This window comes from Chiloscyllium punctatum, chromosome 17 (genome assembly GCF_047496795.1).
Source record: "Chiloscyllium punctatum isolate Juve2018m chromosome 17, sChiPun1.3, whole genome shotgun sequence".
NCBI lineage: Eukaryota > Metazoa > Chordata > Chondrichthyes > Orectolobiformes > Hemiscylliidae > Chiloscyllium > Chiloscyllium punctatum.
The window spans coordinates 70,876,453-70,899,186 of NC_092755.1; the positions used below are offsets into that span (position 1 = coordinate 70,876,453).

Here is a 22,734-nt window from a genome sequence, read left to right on the forward strand (position 1 = left end):
AAAGGTTGTAAGATTTGACAGCATTAAATGAAGCTGATCTTGAGGTTCAGCACCATTGAGCTATGCTTCCTGAAGTAAATAGCAAAATAAAATAGTTTGACTCCTGAAAAGAGCATTTCTTTCTAAATTAAATTTTGAAGATTTTGAAGGTGTACTAAAGCAGACCAAGCCCCCAGAGAACTGGCATTAATGCTTGAAGACAGGTTCTCTCGAAATTTGGCAGTATCCAACCATATCTCTGACAAGAAACCAGCACCCTGGAATACAGTGCTATTTTGTGTAAACAATAATTGCTTGAGTTTTGACAATGCTAAGACCATCTTTTTGGACTCGAACTAGTAAATCTGTGCCTCTCAACCGGGTTTGACTTTCCTAGCTGTCATCTCAAGCTGAATTGAATGGTGTAGAAGTTTAATGTAATAAATGAAACAAAGAACTGAGATGCTGGAAATCTAAAACCAAAAGAGTCACTGGACTAACATTATCTCTCACCACAGACCTGCTGAGTTTCTCCAGCAATTTTAGTAGAAATTTAGAAGCATACTCAATCTCAATCTTAGATTCTTTCTAATGTAATTTTTTTTAATATTACCTGTCTCCAGTCCTACCTTTCCCAATTCTGCTGGTGAAATCATCCTCCGTGTGTCCATCATTTATAAAGCATGTTTGCTCTGACTCCCTATTGTTCTGATTTCCCATCTCAACTGTCAGCAAACATATGCAATATGCTATCCCCTGTCTCTTCATGCACACTAAGTCTGAAGTTTTCTCCCCTCTGCTTCTAAACATTAATTATGTGCCATAACCCAGCAACCCAGTCATTCAGAATTCTTCATTGTCTTCAAATCTCCTCATTGTCCTAAGTGAACCTAATTCATGCACTTCTTTTGCCTTTCATCCCTCACTATTTGTTTTATTTTTTAAGTATCCTTCATTCCATCTCTGTGTTAGTGTTCCCTAATCAGCGACTATGTTTCTGCCATTTCAATTTCATTTACCTTCCGTTTCACAAAATCTTGCTTTGATTTGCTCATCTCAATCTCTCCAACATTTCACTTTCTCCATGCTCATTGTCTACTTTAGAGTAATAGCTTCCCTCTTGCTAAAAAGCACTTTGGGACATTTTACAAACAAGGAATGGTATATAAAACATGTCATTGCTATTGTTGTAATCACTCTTTTTATTCCCAGTCTGTTTTTTTTTCCTCTGATGTAAAAATTAAGGTTAACTTGCAAAAGAGTTTAATGAATGGTAATCAACTTGCTTTGAACTCAGTTGAGAAAAATGATGTCCAAAAATTATAAGACTGCTTTAGGGAAGACTCATTCCCATTACACTGAAAAATCACCCCTGACACAACCTGAGAACCTTCAGATGCCTATATTATCAGTTCACAGGATTCAGGAAATTATAGGTACTTCTGAAAGAATGAAGGCTTTGGAAAACACACATGGTTAGTCTTGTGGATTTTGTGAGATGCTGGTCAAGGCCTCAAAGTGGAAACATTAGGAAGGATACTCAAAGATATAACAAGCTTAATCGTATAATTTGCAAATGATTTTATTACGCTGAAATCCTTTCTTTGAATTTGCAGTCTCAGTAAATATTCTGTCTCCTGATAGGCCATTCAGATTTCCCTGGCCTCTCGAGCTCAACGTTCCTTGCCATGATACTTTTCCATCTGCTCACCAGTTCCAGTAAATCATAGTTTTACATCATCCATTTGAGATGTGTTACATCCGAGTGAGGCCTGATTGTGACAGACAGAATCTGAGTGAGAGGGTAGTGCTAGAAAACACAGCAGGTCAGGCAGCATCCAAGGGCCAGGAGAGTCAACGTTTCGGGCCTAAGCCCTTCATCAGGAATCAGGAATGTGACACAGAGAATGTCAAATATGTGCTACACAGTCATTTAAAATCCTATGACATAATTATAAAAACACAATGAAAATGAACACTTACTTTCCAATTAGGTGAGATTAACACAACCTCAGTAACCAAAGCCTGATTTTGGTCACAGTTATACCTCACTGGGATAGACCACTGGAAAGCATGCCATGCCATGCCTGGACTCTTCACAAAAGTGAAAGATTTATCAGTTTGCAAGATTCCCCAATTCATCTGTCTGTTTAAAGGGAAACACTGACCAAGTTTCTATACTCTAACAAGAACTACTATTTACTACAAATAAATATAATATTTATTTTATATTATAAGAATAATCCCCTGATGAACACCCAATATGAATTCCCAGCATATAACTCTACCATTTAAAATTCTAACTCCCTTACAAAATCCAGCCGTATACACACATACGGACGGAGACAGGCAACAAAAAATGGTATTATAGATGGAGGACTTGTGGTTCTCTATTCCAGGTTCTTTTCCACTTCTTTGTAGGAAGCACAGGTGACTAATACATTAATTACAAAGCCTCTTACTTAATGGCTAAAAGCTAGAGTTCTCAGCAACTGGTGAGGGAAAATGGTGAGGCCTTTTCTAGGCTTCAGGTATCTTTAACAGCAGAGAGAGATATCACCTCACCTTCCATTGATCCAAAGGCTTCTGGTATTATTATTTAAACCCACAAACTGTTCAGTTTGTCAAGTCTCAGTAACATAGTTGCTTGGAGGCTGATGGCTTTTGTCATTGACAACTGGTTACCCCTCCACGAGCCAGTCAGCTTTTGTTTTTGCCAGTTGAATCTCACTTTGTACACACTTCTGGTGACATCACATCTGCAACCAGCTCCCCCCCACCTCATTTATGAAGGAGCAGTGTAAACACCACTTACAATAAGTTTTGGTAACTTGCTTTTATAAAGTACAGCAGTCTCTTCCAAAATCGTAACTTTTAAAACAGTTCTTTCTCATTTCAATCTACAATCAACAATACAGAACAATAAAAAGATACTGTCTTTACATCACCATTATCCTTGAATCCAATTCAACTGTGAAGTCCTGATAAAACTGAGATTCTTGAATTTTTCTCTCATAATTGTTCAATGTCCCAATAAAACATTTACATGTCATGCAACATTTCTTGGAATGAGAGCTGAGAACCTTTTGCAGAAAAATGCTGTTAATGATTGAGGGCTTCTCAACCTCCAGGGAAACAAAAACAACCTTTTAATCCCAAAAATCTGAAGTCCGTGCGATTTGATGTTCAATAGTAAAATTAGAAAGTCCACACCTCAGTATAGATTTGTATAGTTTTGTCTCGTGTATTCAATTAATCGCATGTTGAAATGAAGAGGTTATAGAAAATCATTGAGGTATATCCATTTCTGCAAAGCCTCAAGCACCACTGCCATAAAATAATTAATGTGGGATTCAGTCAAAATGTTAATAGCATGTAACTGAATAAGTTATCTCTGCCTCTCTACTGGGTTTAATGCAATACCTGTAGTAATTCTTGCTTGAATAATTTAAAAAAGCCAATAGGGGTTCAGGCTTTTCATTGCAGTATTGTTTTGACATCTTTGACGACACACTTTTAAAAGCTGGTATTTTCAATGGCAGTTTAAAGATTTCTGTAAATTAAAGATTGGAGGGTTGTTAAAATTTAGGTCTAGAATTTGTTGTGTGGTATACACATTCAAAAGCTGCTTGTATTTGTTTCACATTACCTTTTCGATTGTATTTATTTAAATAGATAATAGTCTTGCCCTTAAAGCAGATGGTAGGCATTAAGTATATATAGTAATATTTAAATAACTTCAAGGCTTTTACAGTTATAGACTTTGCCTTTTGAATACAACACATCTCATTTTAGTGTGTATGAGAAATTGAAATTACTGAAAATTGTCACCATACAGTCTTAAAGGTTTAGGTACATGAGAACTATAGAAGCAGAATCTGGCCCTTTGAGTGCACTTTGCCATGCAATAAGATCATGGCTGATCTTTTCATGGCCTCAGCTCCACTGACCCACTCACTCACCATAACCCTTCATCCCTTTACTGTTCAAAAAGTTTAAATCTTAGCTTTAAGTGCACTCAATGAGGAAGCTTCAACTATTTCACTGGGCAGGGAATTCCACTGATTCACAACCCTCTGGGTGAAAAAGTTCCTTCTCAATTCAATCCTAAATCTGTTCCCCCTACCTTTGAGACTATTCCCTCCAATGGAAACATCCTCTCTACCTCTATCTTGTCATTTCCCCTTATAATTTTATATGTTTCTATAAGAACCCCCCTCATTCTTCTAAATTCCAATGAATATAATCCCAGTCTACTCAGTCTCTCCTTGTAAGCCAACTATCTCAACTCTGGAATCAACCTAGTGAACCTCCCCTGCACTCCCTTGAATGCTAGTACATCCTTTTTCAAGTAAGGAGACCAAACCATGCAATACTACAGGTGTGGCCTCACCAGCACCCTATACAGCTACAACATAACCTCCCTGCTTTTAAACTCAATCCCTTTAGCAATGAAGGACAAAATTCCATTTGCCTTTTTAATTATCTGTTACACCTACAGGCCAAACTTTCGTGATTCATGCACAAGGACACCAAGGTGCCTCTGCACAGCAGCATGCTTTTTTTTTAACCATTAAATTGATAGTCCTTTTACTGTTATTCCTACCAAAATGGATGACTTCACACTTATTAACACTGTACGCCATCTGCCAGACCTTTGCCCACTCACTAAAGTATCTATGTACCTCTGGAAAGTTTCACAGTCTTCTGCAGATTTGCCCTACCACTCATCTTAGTATCATCCACTACAAATGGTCCCCAACTCCAAACCATCTATGTAAATTGTGAATAATTGTGGTCCCAACACTGGTCTCTGGTGACCACTGGTGACTGGTGACCACTAGTCACTGGTCACCAATCAGAAAAACACTTATATATTCCCACTCTTTTTGCTTCCTGTTAGTTAATCAATCCTCTATCCATACTAATACATTGCCCGTAACGCCATGCATCTTTATCTTATGCAGCAGCCTTTTGTGTGGCACCATGTCGAATGCCTTTTGGAAATCCAGGTGGAGAATAGCTAAGAGATATCAGTTCTGAAAAAGGGTTACGGAATCCAAAACGCTAACTCTGCTTTCTCTCGCCACAGATGCTGCCAGACCTGCTGAATTTCTACAGCAATTTATGTTTTTTTTTCAGATTTCCAGCTTCTGCAGTTCTTTGTTGTAAAAGAGATCAGGGTTGAATTAAGATTTAATGTACAATGGACAATGTAGGCCATTGATGGGTTTCATAGCTTAGAATTACATGACAATCTTAGAGTCATAGAGTCATAAAGATGTACAGCATGGAAACAGACCCTTCAGTCCAACCTGTCATGCCGACCAGATATCCCAATCCAATCTAGTCCCACCTGCCAGCACCCGGCCCATATCCCTCCAAACCCTTCCTATTCATATACCCATCCAAATGCCTCTTAAATGTTGCAATTATACCAGCCTCCACCACATATTCTCTACAGCAGTTTCACTCACCACGAGAGATTGTTTAAAATGAGAAGATTTGTGTTTATATAGTCTTTCACATCCCTTAGGGTGTCCTAAAATGCTTCACCACATTGAAATACTTTGAAATTTGAATCACAATTATATTGGTGATTTATTAAGATGTTGGGTTGAATTTTACATTCAGCAAGCACATGGAGGTGAAAACAGGCATAATGTCCTCTCCCACTCAGATCCATGGCCTTGTGGTGATTTTATGTCCATTAGATGTTTCTTAACTTGAAGCTGAATTTACAAATCCATCTGCAGCCAATTGAGAGGTTGGGAAGCACATCTGTTTCTCTTCACCTACTGAAAAGCAGTGATTTCCTGCTATAACTGCTTCCCTTCAAATGCCAGGTTTCCTGAACATTGGGAAACACAGCTAGCCAGTGTTAAGTTTAAAAGGCTGTCAAAATCTGATGAACTAGGCCTCATTGAACAAATTTAATCATGGGCTCACCACTCCAGAGAAATTCTGGGAGACTGATTGAGTTTCCACATGCCTGCATTTCCATTTCCCAGTGAAAACCTGAAGTAGACTGTCATCAGTTCTCACAGTCTCAAATCCAGTTTGGTTGGAAAAGAAGTGGACACCTATCAAGCTATAGCTGTCAGCAATTTGACATTGTTGATAGGCAAAGGTGGGCATGTGAAATCATCACATTCCCTCTTTTGTTTCCAGACCCTTGGTCCAAAGAAGTTATTTCTTCCCTTTTGCCTGTTTAGAAAAACAAATAATCTCTGCAAAGACTTGCCCTTTTTCAGTTTTGTCTGTTTGTGAGATTAAGGAGTAATAGTTCATACTCCAGATGATAGATTAGATGTTGATAAGTGGTTGCCACTAGGTTTAAGAATTGTTCTGTAAATGGATTACTTTTTAAAATTTATTAAACCACCCTAGTCGACATTTCTTTTAACCATAATAGCAGAAATAAAGAAAAGCAATTAGCTATTTTGGTAATTGATCCAACCCATTTGGACCAATGGCGTGATTGATGGACCCATGGGGACCTCATTATCAATGCAGTCCTCCTGTCACAGTCGTAACGTATGACACTAAAAATTATGATTCTTTCCATTGTTTCAATCTTGGTGTACACTGTTGGTTTTGGTTCAATGGTAACACTTTGTCTCTGAATAAGGTGGTTTTGGATTCAAGACCAAATAATCTGGACTAATCTTTTGTCCAGTACTGAGAGGGTGCTGTATCGCAGTGATGTGGGTTTTATCTCTAGCAGGTTGTTTATCTAGTGCGGCAATGATTATGTTATCACCCATTACATAAGAACTAGGCATAGATAATGTGTTATGGAACTATCCAACAGAAATTAATTACAGCTGGTGATTTATGTACAAACATTACATTCACAGGCATATCAGTGTCTGGGCTATCTTAAAGCTGTTAGGTTACAAATAGCAGCATGCATTCAGTGGTGTGTCATCGCTTCAAGTGATCCACGTTAAAAGCCTTCAATCATTATATTCTTAGATGACATGCTATGATACACTAATTATGTCACAAGCTTGTCTCTTAAAGGTGTACTGATATGCTGCCCATGGGACAGAACAAAACATATAGAGCTATTGTCTTTTGAATTGTAGTGAAAAAATGATGTCATTTGTTCTCTTCAGTTAGTGTGCAAGATTTCCATTGAAGGATACCAGTGGAATTTTCACAGTGTACTGACCAACATTTATCTCTGAACAAATTTGCTGAAATGGATTAACAGGTTATTTAGAATTTTTTTTGTTTATGGGATCTTGCTGTGCACACATTAACTGTTGTAATCCCCTTTCTTAGGTTGTAGTTTATTAGATATGAACCTGACCTCTTGAAAGGCAAAATATAAATGCAGGTCTTTTAGTTTAATTAGGGTAATGTATTAAACATTAAAAATATTAATAGATTAATTCTATCATCCAGTGGCTTGTTAGATAGCAGATCAAGTCGAACATGTTGCCATTATGCTGTAGGTCTAGTGATCAATTATGTATTTTTACCCGGGGTGCATTCGTTTTGAAAACGCTGCTGTTACCTATACCAGGCTTAGGGTTTTTTTTTGTGCATTAATGCCATCAAGTGCACTTGCCTTGATGTTCACTTTTAATTCAATTGTACTTCCACCAATGTTGACTCCCGAGGGCAAAGTGCTGGAAATGTTAATAAGCTTCCAAATAAAATAAATTCCTGAGCAAATGAAAGAATCAGATCTTTTCCTCAGTGAGATACAGTTACAATATCAAATGTTTGAGCTAAGCAATTGAGCTCTTCAAGGTCAAAGCATAAGGCTACAGTTGTGCATAATGTTGAGTAAGAAAATGATCAGCAAATAACTTAACTTACTAAGACACTTGCACACAAAATATAAGCACTTATTGAGATTTCTCTAGAAGGTCCATACAGTAAACCAATGCGTGCTGTACTATTGCACAATATAGTGTTTTAATGATTCACGGAGGTACTCAGATGTGGGGTTAAATGATCTCAGACAGTTTTGCACTGTGGCAGAGAGGAAAGCTGAAGAAGATATTGCTTATAGAATCATAGAGATGTACAGACCCTTCGGTCCAATTCATCCATGCCGAACAGACTTCCAAATCCAATCAAGGTCCCCGCCTCCCCCAATAACTCTTCCTATTCATTCTACTCTGCCTTTTAAATGTTGCAATTGTACAAGCCTCCACCACTTCCTCTGGCAGCTCATTCCATACACGTACCACCCTCTGTGTGAAAAGGTTGCCCCTTAGGTCTCTTTCCCCTCTCACCCTAAACCTATGCCCTCTAGTTCTGAACGCCACACCCCAGGGAAAAGACTTTGTCTATTTTCCTATCCATGCCCCTCATGATTTTGTAAACCTCTATAAGGTCACCCCTCAGCCTCCGATGCTCCAGGGAAAAAAAAGCCCCTAACTATTCAACCTCTCCCTGTAGCTCAAATCCTCCAACCCTGGCAACATCCTTGTAAATCTTTTTCTAACCTGCTCAAGTTTCACAACATCCTCCCAATAGGAAGGAGACCAGAATTGCAAGCAATATTCCAAAACTGGCCTAACCAATGTCATGTACAGCCACAATATGACCTCCCAACTCCTGTACTCAATACTCTGACCAATAAAGGAAAGCATACCAAACACCTTCTTCACTATCCTATCTACCTGCGACTCCACTTTCAAGGAGCTATGAACCTGCACTCCAAGGTCTCTTTGTTCAGCAACACTTTCTAGGACCTTACCTTTAAGTGTATAAGTCCTGCTAAGGTTTACTTTCCCAAAATGCAGCACCTCGCATTTATCTGGATTAAACTCCATCTGCCACTTCTCAGCCCATTGGCCCATCTGACCAAGATCCTGTTGTAATCTGAAGTAACTTTCTTCGCTGTCCACTACACGTCCAATTTTACTGTTATCTGCAAACTTACTAACTGTACCCCTTATGCTCACATCCAAATCATTTATGTAAATGACAAAAAGTAGTGGACCAAGCACCAATCCTTGTGGCACTGTACTGGTCACAGGCCTCCAGACTGAAAAAACAACCTTCCACCACAACCCTCTGTCTTCTGCCTTTGAGGCAGTTCTGTTCCAAATGGCTAATTCTCTCTGTATTCCGAGATCTAATCTTGCTAACCAGTCTCAGATGGGGAACCTTGTCGAACGCCTTATAGGAGTCCATAAAGATCACGTCCACCGTTCTACCCTCATCAATCCTCTTTGTTACTTCTTCAAAAAACTCAATCAAGTTTGTGAGACATGATATCCCATGCACAACACCATATTGACTATCCCTAATCAGTCGTTGCCTTTCCAAATACATGTACATCCTGTCCCTCAGGACTCCCTCCAACAACTTGCCCACCACTGACGTCAAGCTCACTGATCTATAGTTCCCTGGCTTGTCCTTACCACCCTTCTTAAACAGTGGCGCTACATTAGTGGGCGGGCACGGTGGCACAGTGGTTAGCACTGTTGCCTCACAGCGCCAGAGACCTGGATTCAGTTTCCGCCTTAGGCGACTGACTGTGTGGAGTTTGCACATTCTCCCCGTGCCTGCGTGGGTTTCCTCCGGGTGCTCCGGTTTCCTCCCACAGTCCAAAGATGTGCAGGTCAGGTGAATTGGCCATGCTAAATTGCCCATAGTGTTAGGTGAAGGGGTAAATGCAGGGGTATGGGTGGGTTGCGCTTCGGCATGTCAGTGTGGACTTGTTGGGCCAAAGGGCCTGTTTCCACACTGTAAGTAATCTGTAATCTGTAATTAGTGAATCTCCAGTCTTCCGGTATCTCACCTGTGACTATCGATGATACAAATATCTCAGCAAAGGGCCCAGCAATCATTTCCCTAGCTTCCACAGTGTTCTAGGGTATACCTGATCAGGTCCTGGGGATTCATACACTTTTATGTGTTTCAAGATTTCCTCCTCTATAATTTGGACATTTTTCAAGATGTCACCATCTGCTTCTCTACATTCTATATCTTCGATGTCATCAGTAAACACTGATGCAAAATACTCATTTAGTATCTCCCCCATCTCCTGTGGCTCCACACAAAGGCCTCCTTGCTGATCTTTGAAGGTCCCTATTCTCTCCCTTTATCTTTAATGTATTTGTAAAAACCCTTTGGATTCTCCTTAACGCTATTTTCCGAAGCTATCTCATGTCCCCTTTTTGCCCTGATAATTTCCCTCATAAGTGTACTCCTACTGCCTTTATACTCTTCTAAGGATTCATTCAATCTATCTTGTCTATACCTGACGTATGCTTCCTTCTTTTTCTTAACCAAACCCTCAATTTCTTTAGTCATCCAACATTCCCTATACTTACCAGCCTTCCCTTTCACCCTGACAGGAATGTACTTTCTCTAGATTCTCGTTATCTCATTTCTGAAGGCTTCCCATTTTCCAGCCATCCCTTTAACTGTGAACATCTGACCCCAATCAGCTTTTGAAAGTTCTTACCTAAAACTGTCAAAATTAGCTTTCTTCCAATTTAGAACTTCAACTTTTAGATCTGGTCTACCCTTTTTCATCACTATTTTAAAACTAATAGAATTATGGTCTTATGATTTGATTCCCTACAATGTGGAAACAGGCCCTTTGGCCCAAGCAGTCCACACAGACCCTCCGAAGAGTAACCCACCCAGACCCATTTCCCTTTGACTAATGCACCTAACACTATGGGCAATTCACCTGACCTGCATGTCTTTGGACTGTGGGAGGAAACCGGACTCCCACGCAGACATGGGGAGAATGTGCAAACTCCACACAGACAGTCGTCCGAGACTGGAATTGAACCTGGGACCCTGGTGCTATGAGGTAGCAGTGCTAACCGCTGAGCCACCATGCCGCCCGTGGTCACTGGTTTCAAAGTGCTCCCCCACTGACACTTCAGTTACTTGCCCTGCTTTATTTCCCCAAGAGTAGGTCAAGTTTTGCACCTTCTCTAGTTGGTACATCCACATATTGAATCAGAAAATTGTCTTGTACACACTTAATAAATGGCTCTCCATCTAAACCCTTAACACTGTGGCAGTCCCAGTCTATGTTTGGAAAGTTAAAATCCCCTACCCATAACCACCCTTTTATTCTTACAGATAACCCTCTGACTATTAGGGTGGTCTATAATACAATCCCAATAAGGTGATCATCCCTTTCTTATTTCTCGGTTCAACCCAAATAACTTCCCTGGATGTATTTCCGGGAATATCTTCCCTCAGAACAGCTGTAATGCTATCCGTTACCAAAAACGCCACTCCCCCTCCTCTCTTGCCTCCCTTTCTATCCTTCCAGTAGCATTTGTATCCTGGAACATTAAGCTGCCAGTCCTATCCATCTCTGAACCATGTTTCTGTAACTGCTATGATATCCCAGTCCCATGTTCCTAACCATGCCCTGAGTTCATCTGCCTTCCCTGTTAGGCTTCTTGCATTGAAATAAATGCAGTTTAATTTATCAGTCCTACCCTATTTTCTGCTTTGTTCCAGACTGCCCTGAATGTTTGACTTGCTTTTTTTTATCACCTGTACCAGTCTCAGAGTGATCTCTTTCCTCACTATCTCCCTGGATCCCACCCCCTCTCCCCACACCTTAATAGTTTAAATCCTAAATAAATGACAATTTGATATGAATCAAATTTTAAATTATTTCAATGTACGACATGCAGGATGAGAAGGTTTCTGTTTCAGTTGCTACGAAGGCTTCATATTTAACAATTCTTGTGGACTTAAATTTGAAGAATTGTGGATCTCTAGAGTGGTAAATGAAAGGACTCTGGAACTTCTTTTTCAACACCCACCCTCCCAAACACCAAAAATGGGAAAATTCCATTGAATGATTTCACATACTGGGTTCAACCCATCCAAATGTTTAATCACACTAATTCAATGTTTTTCCATAACTGCCTGTGTCTTTTGTGACACACCACTCATCATTTGAGCAGGTCGCATTGACAACAGAGATCTTACGGAGAGGCTTTCCCTTTCGTCAGAGCTCCTCCCTTCCCCTGGCTGCATGCCGTTGACTCAACTTGGGTAAGAATCCACCTGAAAGTCAGTCAGCAGTGGCCACAATGTTGAATCTCTGCATTTCCTTGTCACCAGGATGGAGAATTCAGACAATTCTGTTACATTGGACCTGGTCGTACCACTTGATAGCGAAGCTATGCCTGGGTTTCGGGTGTTGGCTAAAGAAGGATCATCTGCAAAGTACCTGAGAATGGCCAGGCCTTTTGTGGTGATCTGCAACTTGGTCATGGAGAAATGCAGCACTGCACTGGTGCAGACTGTGAATTCCTGCGCATGCTCCCATCAAACTGTGCAGGTGTTTGCACCTCGTTGAATGATTGGTAATACTAAGCTTTGAAACTGTATTTTGCAATGTCCAAACTCCAGCAACTGAAGGAGCCCTTGAGCTAGGTGTCAGTCAGCAGGTTATAGTATTCCATCTGTACCTACTCTTACTCACATACTCTGTGCTTCACCTTCTGCAGCTATAACCCTGCCCCAGGATAGAGAAGGTTTTGCTATTGCAAAAGAAAGGGTGGTACCTGGAGGAGACTGACTGAGGTGGATCACTTGGCTCAGCCACTTTGAACATCTGGTTTCCCAGAGGGAGTGGAAGCACATTCTTTCACATGTTAGCAATAATATACTTGAGATAGAGTCACACCTGACAAGGTGGCCTCATCTATGATGCTAAGCTATGGGTGTGAATGAAAAATGAACAAAAAGAGAGTTGCATTTATATACCACCTTTTATAGGAAATATTGCAACTAATTTGAACACAGAAAGCTCCCATGAAAGCCAAAGTGATTAAGGCCAGGTAATCTCTTCAGTATTATTTTCAAAATGCAGTGGAACCTCTAATGAGAGAACAGAAAGGGTTTTGATTGAGTGGAAAAGAAAACACAGAAATGCAAAGGGTGGTACTCAACCCAATGCTCAGAGAAGGCCTCATCCAACCCCAAACCCCCCTGTCTTTCATTCTTGCCAATAGTCCGCAGGAGTTGATGCTCAGAAACACACTGTTACGTATAGCCTTTTCTTGAAAGCAGATAACATGCATAGCAGATAACACATGTTAGAATTAGATATATTTGAAAAGATGTGGTTCATGTGCTCAGGTCAACAACCATCTTAGATGATTGCAGCCTTGTAGCATGTCGGTATCTTATGTGACATTGCATAACTCCATGACCTCATTTGAACCATGCAAGGCAATCTGGAATGTGCTAGAGTAATATGCCTCTTTCTGTGTGTGGGCTTAAAACAGTCTTCTAAATGTACATTGGTGCTGCCTAACAAGTCAATATTTAACTGCTCAGTTCAGCAGATCAAAGGATGTTTTTGAAGTGATGCACAAGGCTCTACATTTCCTGAAAGATATTAACCCGAGAAATTCTTTTATTTGCAGAACACTGAAATTCTCAATACTGCAATTCTAACTGGCAAGACCGTGGCAGTACCTGTGAAAGTCATTGTGGTGGAGGAGGACAGCACTGTGACGGATGTGTCTGAGTTTGTGGCCTGTAAATCAGCAGATCAAAATGTGTTGAAGGTAATTCCCATGATTCTCCTGTTCAGTTCTGCTAATACAACAGTGCAGAAAGCAGTCTCCACCTCTGTCCCCCTTTGTGTGAGCTTGATGTAAATACAATTAATCACTTAGTTGGGGAAGAATCAGAATGAGATGTTTCTTCTTGTGTCCTAATTCCAAGTGACAGGAAATCTTTGGTGTGCATTTCAGCAGCCAAGTTTGCAAAACGTAGCTTTGAAGACATTTTAAATTAGAGTTTTTTGAATATTGCAAATGACTTTGATATGTTTTAATCACAGCAGCAATGACGATTGAAGTTTTCCATTTAGCTTGTTATATAGCCTGGCATGCTGCTATTTTGCGATCATTTCCTGGTTTGAAGATTGGCCAGTCGTGCAACAACACTTTCGAACAGCAGCAATTTGGAGATCCTGGCCTTACAGAAAGAGTGTTTGTGCATTAAGTTTCTTATCTCCTCATAAAGTAAAGGCAGAGCAATTCCCTACCTCAAGGGTGTGAACATTCATGAAAATACTGTCTTGCGTCCCTCACAACTAGAAAAATGCAGGAAACTTTGGAGCGTCTTATTCACTCCAGCTGTGGACTGCATTTGACACACAAGTAGCTGCAAAGAGAAGATTAAAAGTGCATCTCTAAAATAAAACCTACATAAGGAGTCTGGTTTGGTTTATAGAGCAATATCTCTGTTCAGCTCTGCATTTAACTTATGTTTACTATCCCATTTCAGTATTTAGACAAAGGATAAAGGACTGAAATTTCACAGGGCTTCCACTGAAAGCACTGTCCCAAAGAATTTCAGACTCTATAGTTTTTTTTAATGTAATTATGGGGATTTTAACCAACTAGTTAAGATAATTTTAGGCCATCGTCATTGTGTATCATAGCACACTAAATGGATGACAATAAGGCACTGACCCCTGCAAATTATAAATAATTGGATCATGTAAGAAGCCCTTTAACATCCAACTTAACTACTCAGTCAACACTGCCCAATTTTGGCTACTGAGGCAGGTAGTTCCAACTGGGGAATTTCCTAACTTGGTGACTCTGCCTTAGTTTAAGCCATGCGATGCTTTTTTACTTCAAAATGTGGGGACGGATACTTTGGTCTGTGAACACTAAACAGTTGTTCCGATGTCATGGAGGTGGGCTACTGCCTTTGAATTTGGTTTTTGAAGGTTTTAGACTCACTAGCCATCACCTCTCTCATTCCCTTATCCCTCCACCAACTCTTCACATCAATACCATGGTTCAAACGCAGGAGCCATATGGAGATGAAATTAATAAATTTCTAAAAATTTAATAAAACTCTCATCATACAGACTCAACTGTGAAAAATACTCCCATTCATGAAGACATTAAAACCTTGAAGTCACCTCTGATTGCTAATTTATTGCAAAAAAAACTTCTGAATATATCACAACCAACGATCAACCAGCGATCCCATAACCAAAGGATCATCTCTAATCTCTGCAGTCCTGCCACATCCAGTCATGAATGGTGGTGTACAATTACACAACTCAGTGGAGGAGTAGGGTTCACAAATATCCCCATCCTCAATGATGGAAGGGCTCAGCGCATCAATGCAAAAGATAAGGCTGAAGCATTCACAGCAATCTTCAGTTATAAGTGCCAAGTGGATGATCCATCTTGGCCTCCTCTAGTGGTCCCCAGCATCACAGATACCAGTCTTCAGGCAATTCAATTCACTCCATCTGATATCAAGAAACAATTGGAGACAGTTGATGCTGCAAAGACTACGGGCTCTGAAAAGACTTCAGCTTACTCTTGATCATCAGTAAAGTGATGGAAGATGTCATCAACAGTGTAATCAAGCTGCACTTGCTCAGCAATAACCTGCTCAGTGATGCCTAGGTTGGATTCCACCAGGGCCACTTAGCTCCGGACCTCATTACAGCCTTGGTACAAACATGGGCAAAAGAGCTGAATTCCACAGGTGAGGTGAGAGTGATAGCTCTTGACATCAAGGCCACATTTGACCAAATGTGGTATCAAGGAGCCCAAGCAAAACTAGAATCAAAGGGCGTCAGGGGAAAACTCTTCATGAGTTGGAATCATATCTGAGACATGGCAGGAACGTTGTGGATGTTGGAGGGTCAGTCTTCTCAGCTCCAGGACATCTCTGCAGGAGTTCCTCAAGGTAGTGTCCGGGGCCCAACCATCTTCAGCTGCTTCATCAATGATCTTCCCTCTATCATTAGGTCAGAAGTGGAAATGTTTGCTGATGATTGCACAATGTTCAGCACCATTCATGACTCTTCAGATACTGAAGCAGTCCATGATCAAATGCAACAAGATCTGGACAATATCCAGACTTGGGCTGACAAGTGATAACTCACATTTGTGCCACACAAATGCCGGGCAACAATCATCCCCAAAAAGAGACAGTTTAATTACAGCTGCTTGACATTCAATTGTGTTACCACTCCTGAATTCCCCACTACCAATGTCCTGGGGATGACCATTAACTAGAAATTTAACTGGATTCATCACATAAACACAGTGGCTATAAGAGCAGATCAGAGGCTGGGAAAACTGCAGTGAGTAACTTACCTCCTGACTCTCCAAAGCCTGTCCACTATCTACAGGGCACACATCAGGAATGTGATGGAATGCCTGGATGGGTTCAGCTCCAACAACACTCAAGATGTCTGACACCATCCAGGACCCTTCCTGATGAAGGGCCTTTGTCCAAAACGTCGATTTTCCTGTTCCTTGGATGCTGCCTGACCTGCTGTGTTTTTCCAGCACCACTCTAATCTCGTCCATCCGAGACAAGCAGCCCACTTGATTGGCACCACTTCCACAAGTAGCTACTCCCTCAATCACTGACATTCAGTAGCAGTAATGTGTACTAACTACAAGACACACTGCAGAAATTTGCCAAATACCCTTATATGCTACCGTCCAGACCCACGATCATTTCCATCAAGAAGGACAAGGGTAACATGGGAACACCACCACCTGCAAGATCTCCTCCAAACGAATCACCATCCTGACTTACTAACACCTTGCCATTCTTTCACTGTCAATGGGTCCAAATCCTGGAATTTCTTTCCAAAGGGCATTCTGGGTCTGTCTGAAACACATGGCCTGCAGCAGTTCATGAGGGCAGCTCACCAGCACTCCTCAAGAGTAACTAGGGATGGGCAATAAATGCTGGCCAGCCAGCGTTGCCCACATCCCACAATGAATATTTTTAATAAATTAATCTTTTAATAGCCTTTTTAAACTGTCAGTCCAACAGTGAATTAAAACACTGTGCTGAGATGACTGTAGGGATTGGAATGCAGTCAGTCATTGACAATGTGGGTGATATCAACAAAGAACTCTATTGAAAATGCTTGAGCAAATGTCATATCAGCCACCCTGTCAATCAAAGCAGTCCTGCAGAGATTTTGTTAGCAATCACTAATAACTGCAGTCAGTTTTTATATAGATTAAAGAGCAGTGGATTTCAAACAAAACTTCAGATCATGAAAGTTACAGAGACCTTATCCACCTCCAAAGGTCAGAAGTCACATGACAACAGGTTATAGTCCAACAGGGTTATCCGAAATCACAAGCTTTGGGAGCACTGCTCCTTCATCAGTGAAGTGAAGTGAGACACACAAACACAGAATTTATAGGCAGAAAGATCAAAAGATCTTACAAATGATGTGAGTGGAGTGTCAGCAGGCTGAATAATAAGTCTATGCAGGTGATCAAAGGTGTCATACAGTGTGGGTAAAGTGTCAACAGCTGAATAGCAAGTAAAGGGGTGAACCATCATCCGATTAATTGAGGCAAAAAGATAATTTCAAGTGGTCTGGAGACAACCAAGTGGCTGGAGTAACATGATAGGTATAAAGCTCACATTTGGATGGTCGAAGCAATGTAACAAGTCATCTAAAACTGTACAAACTGATTAAGGTAGAGCTATCATAACAAGTTATCAGAGGGACAGTGTCAGAACAGGACAGTACAGAGGATTGCATGGATACAGAACAGTATGGTGGGGTTACATGGAGCATGTCATGAACCCAGATCACCATTCCGGCTGTCTTCATGGTATGATGTTCCCACGTACCTGCCACCTTGTCCTTCTAGATGGAAATGGAATGGAATTTGGCTATCAGTTTCCCCTCGAAGATTCTGCGTTGTTGTGTATCTCAAAGGCCACCTTGGTGGATGCTTACCTGAAGATCGGAGACTGAATGTCCTTGACTGCTGAAGTATTCCCCAGCTGGGAGGGAACATTCCTGTGTGGGTGATTGTTGTACAGTGTCCTTTCATCTGTTGTTGTAGCATCTGCATGGTTTCGCCAATATACCACGCTATAAACTGCCAATGTTCCAGCCACTGGCAAATTGGCCTGTCAATGGAAAGACGGCTTCCTAGCTCATCCCCAAACAGTTTGTAAACTTCATCCAGTGGTGAATGATTTCCACAAAACTGAGATTTGTTTGGGGTGGGAGTGGGGTAGTTTGCTTTTGCCCCTTTATTGGCACGTGGAAGATAACACTAAAATGCAGAGAAAGATGAAAATTAACACTTTCTTTGTAAATTAGGAAATTCCAGAGAACAGGCTTTTGTTGGCCGCGCGTCAGAAAAGGAAGTTTGAGTGTTGTTGTTCTTTCTGTTGAATGAAGAAAAAACTTGAAACGTATTGAAATCGCTTTTCCTGAAATATCAGGCAGCTGTGAGCAATGCACCATTGTATTCTTGTGAGTAAAATTCTCCTAATGATCTCAATGTGTTCAATAAGTGGGGAAAAAAAAGATTTTGAAACTCATTTTGTACTCTCTATAAGAAGCACATTTCTGTTAGCAGCTGTTTTTGTTCTGAAGCTCCTTTCCAAAATAAAAGCCTGCCCCATCTTCTATGCTGAGAGATGGATGCTAGTCTTTATCGAAAGGACTTGGATTTGCCCCTGATGTAGATTGACAGGATGAGACTCCTGACTGTCCATTGGCTGTGAGATTGCACTGTGAGAGAAGTGTTAAACCTACCTGTCAGTTGACTATGTCGCTCAGATGCAATGAAGACGGATGCTGTGGGGAATGGACTGAACCCACTGGCTCTGAAGTGATTGTTTTGACTCTATCTGGGGTTACTGTACTCTATTGGAATCTGGGAGTACTGCTCCTGGCACTGCAAGTGAGACAGGGAGCGTCTTCTATTCCTGATTGCTAATGGTCCTTCTCTGCCAACGTAAAATCCTTAAGTCAATGGAACTCACTATGCCCCATTACCCTCCCATCCACAAATAAAATGAATTATTTTGAAACCTGTTAATGTAGTTTCTTTAAAAGCAGGCTTTTTCTGATGGTACATGCAGGTGATGTTGGCACAACCTTGGGAAGCAGGATCTGGCCTAAAATTATGGTAGTGGCTGCACTTGGCAAATATATTCCAGAATGTGGGCATTGAACAAATTCCAGTCAGACTAAAGAGGCAACAGTATATGTATGGAAATTATATACATCATAAATGGGCATACACACAACTTTGCCGAGAATTTGTTCATCTGTGAATTTGATTTGTATTCAAGCAGGCTACATAAAGTAGCCATTCCATGGTTCGGGTTATGTGCTGACAGGTGATCAACATTTATAGAGGACCAGACATTGTTTTTTTATCTGTTCAATCACCACCACCAACCAGAGACTGACTGTGGTTTGCTCCTTTGATTGGCTTATTTGGATATTCTCCAAAGAACAGTGACCAGATCTCAGACTGATATCAGCACACTCTCAGGCTGTGTTTCCTTGACTCCCTGGATTGGTTATTCTCAACCTACAGGGCTGACTGTCACCCACTTCCTGGACTGCACAGTCTCTGATCCTCTGACTTTGATCACCCTGAGAGGCTGACTGACTGTGCCCAATCCCTTGGAATGATATCTGAGGCTGCTCTGACTTACTGTGCCAGGAACACCTGTCTGTAAGATGTTTCACTGGACTTGACCGTGGATTACTCTCCTTACACTGCGAGACATGGCCGTTTACTTGCAGTACGTGCAGTGTGTTTGATGCAATGGTGCATGTTGGAGTATGTGCCACACAGGAGCATATTCACCTCTTGATTGATGAGTGCTGACAGGCTTCCTGGCTTTGTATCTGCTCTAAACAGCAAGACAAGAAAGAAGTACTGCAATCCCTTAATGGCTGGCTGTTGGACCAAAGTGCAACATGGAAAGGCAAGGCAGTGCTGCAGTGAGCACCCAGATAGCAGCACAGTGAGTGAGTGCTAAGAGAAGGAGTCATCTATTGACTCTGACCTCCAGCATTTGCAGTCTTTACTGTTTCCAAACTCTGAGATGGAGCTGATTCAGTCCATCAGTTATGTGTCTGTCCATGTGAACAATGTGCCCTAACAGAAGCATTGCAATGAGAGGGGGTGGTAGCCCTCCAAATGCACCACTGAAATATAGAATGTACTGTAAGTGGATCAGAGATCTGCCAAGATGATATGGAGAGGCTGGTCCATGTCAGATGCGAACATCTGAGAGTGACGTGTGCTTGACTTCTTCCTATGGAGACTGTGCTGTTGGGGTTCAGGTTGGAGGTCCAGAGGACCAAGTGGCGATCTAGAGTTGCTAGGTACTTGGTCTGACTTTCATTACAAACATTCTTGGCATCCACTCTCTACCTGGCAGATGGGGGAATTGAGAGACTGTATATTAATGAGGCAAGATTGAATAATAATGAGCAATAATCCTAATAATTAATAGGCATCTTACCGTCAAGTAGCAAAAGTCCCATCTTGACGTCCAGGACATGGTGGGACAATGCAAACATTTTACCGTCAATATTTTTGGTCTCAATAAGTGCCTCACTGGACATTGCACTTGATTTTCCCACAATAGATCACATCAGTAAGGGACTTGAGAAAGTCTTGTGCAATATTGTTGGCACATTTGCTCATTATAGAAGGTTAAATAGGAATGCATGTCACGAGGAGTGTAAACAGAATCTGCAAAGGGACACTGGGTAAGTAGGCAAAAATGGAAGCAAATGACGTATCATGTGGGAAAATGTGAGATTGTCTTCTTTGGCAGGAAGAATAGAAAAGTAGAGTATCATTTGATTGGATAGAGGAGGAGTCTGGGTGGCCTTGTATATGAACCACAAAATGTTAGCATGCAAGTATAGTAAGTGATTAGACAGAATGTTGGCATTTAGTACAAGGTGGATGAAGTGTTTCTCTACATGGGTTTACTCTCAGCAGAGTTGACCTATTTTCTATTATTCACACATACCTTTGAACTATTCTGGATCTATATTCGCCCCTATACCACCATCAGTACACTCTTTGACATGTGATCCAGGCACTCTCGCCATTTTCTACTTGCTCCTTCTATCCCTTGGCTTACAGCATTAAAAAAATTAATTTTCCTGCCTCTCTTCAGTTCCAGAAATAAAGACATTTTGGATTCAAAGGATTACCTCCATTCCTGTTGGGTTTCTCCAGCACTTTCAGTTTTTGTTGCGAAATGTTGTTAGCCAAACTTATTGACGGCAATGGTGCAAAGGAAGGATATAAGAGATGAGATTGCTGATCAATGTAATCTTATTGAATGGTCGAACAAAATTGAAGGGTTAATAACCTTATCCAGTTTTCTGATCTGACATTTCTAAACTGGCCCCACATCATTTCTCTGTTGCTAATGTCAGGTGTAAGTGTGAAAATATCAGTTGCTGCTTGGATGCACATTTCAACTTAACTGTCTCTTTCAATCGGCTACATTGGAAATCACCAACTATATCTCATAAATAAATATTTCAAAAGATAAAGACTTTCTTATCATCTGGATGATGGATTTCCCTACCTGCTATCCTGATCTCCAGCCAAATTCAGACATTGACTGCTAAGGTTACCACAGCATTCAGTATTTATGCCTGAGGCTCATTTCAGACTGCCACAAGGACATCAGTCAATCAGCCAGGTACAGATGTAATGAGCAGGTGACTGGTGCCTTGTTTGCTGGAAAAAGCAATTACATCACTTTCCCTTTGGACAACCAACAACTGCATGATAGATTATACTTCAGTTTTTCCAAATGAAAAGGTTTTACATGTGCAAAACATTACTGAATGTACTTGTGGGCCTTTTTGGATCCTATATTCAGTGCATTCATGAAGCGCAAAATCATCACTCCATCAAGGTTTAACTCAACTGTGATAATCGACTTAGGTTCATGTAATGCTTGTTCTCCAGGCATCGGTCATGATGCAGCTATTTAAAGGCACTCTGCGTTGACCTCATTATTTGAGCTATGAAGGAAAGTGCAATATTGCCTCCCAAAAGGCCTGATGTGCCCTGGCTCAGAAAAAACCACAGGCATCTGCCAATTACACATACATCTAATGCACCGAGGGGTACGTCGGGTCAATTGTGTTCGGGGATTCTCCAGTTCGAGGTACAGACAGATGTTTCTGTGGCCAGCAGCGAAAAAGCAGAATGGTGTGTTGCTTCCCTGATGCCAGGATGGGGATGTCTCCGAGAGGGTACACAATGTTCTCACGGGGGAGAGGGACAAGCAAGCAGTCATTGTCCACATTGGAACCAACGACATAGGAAGGGAAAAGGTTGAGATTCTGAAGGGAGATTACAGAGAGTTAGGCAGAAATTTAAATAGGTGGTCCTCGAGAGTAGTAATATTGGGATTATTCCCAGTGCTACGAGCTAGTGAGGCAAGGAATAGGGCAGATGAATGCATGGCTGAGGAGCTGGTGTATGGGAGGAGGATTCACATTTTTGGATCATTGGAATCTCTTTTGGGGTAGAAGTGACCTGTACAAGAAGGACGGATTGCATCTAAATTGGAAGGGGACTATACTGGCAGGGAAAATTGTTAAACTGCTCGGGAGGATTTAAACTAGTGGTGGCGGGGGGTGGGGGTGGTGGTGGGTGGTGGTGATAGTGGTGCAGGAGATAGTTTGGTAAGAGATTGGTACAGTTGAGAACAGAAGCAAGTCAAACAGTCAGGGCAGGCAGGGACAAGGTAGGACTAATGAATTAAACTGCATTTATTTCAATGCAAGGGGCCTAACAGCGAAGGCAGATGACCTCAGGGCGTGGCTAGGAACATGGGACTGAGATATCATAGCAATTACAGAAACATGGCTCAGGGATGGGCAGAACTGGCAGCTTAATGTTCCAGGATACAAATGCTACAGGAAGGATAGAAAGGGAGGCAAGAGAGGAGGGG

General features: G+C 41.2%; 1 protein-coding gene across 2 annotated transcripts in view; it reads left to right on the plus strand.

Annotated features, from left to right (window-relative positions):
• Positions 1-22,734, plus strand: part of LOC140487946 (transmembrane protein 132C) — a 1,087,857-nt gene that overhangs the window by 855,017 nt on the left and 210,106 nt on the right. For both annotated transcript variants that reach the window (XM_072587396.1, XM_072587397.1), the window contains exon 5: positions 13,374-13,517. In XM_072587396.1, coding sequence (XP_072443497.1) covers positions 13,374-13,517 — 144 coding nt within the window. The remainder of the gene's footprint in view (positions 1-13,373; positions 13,518-22,734) is intronic.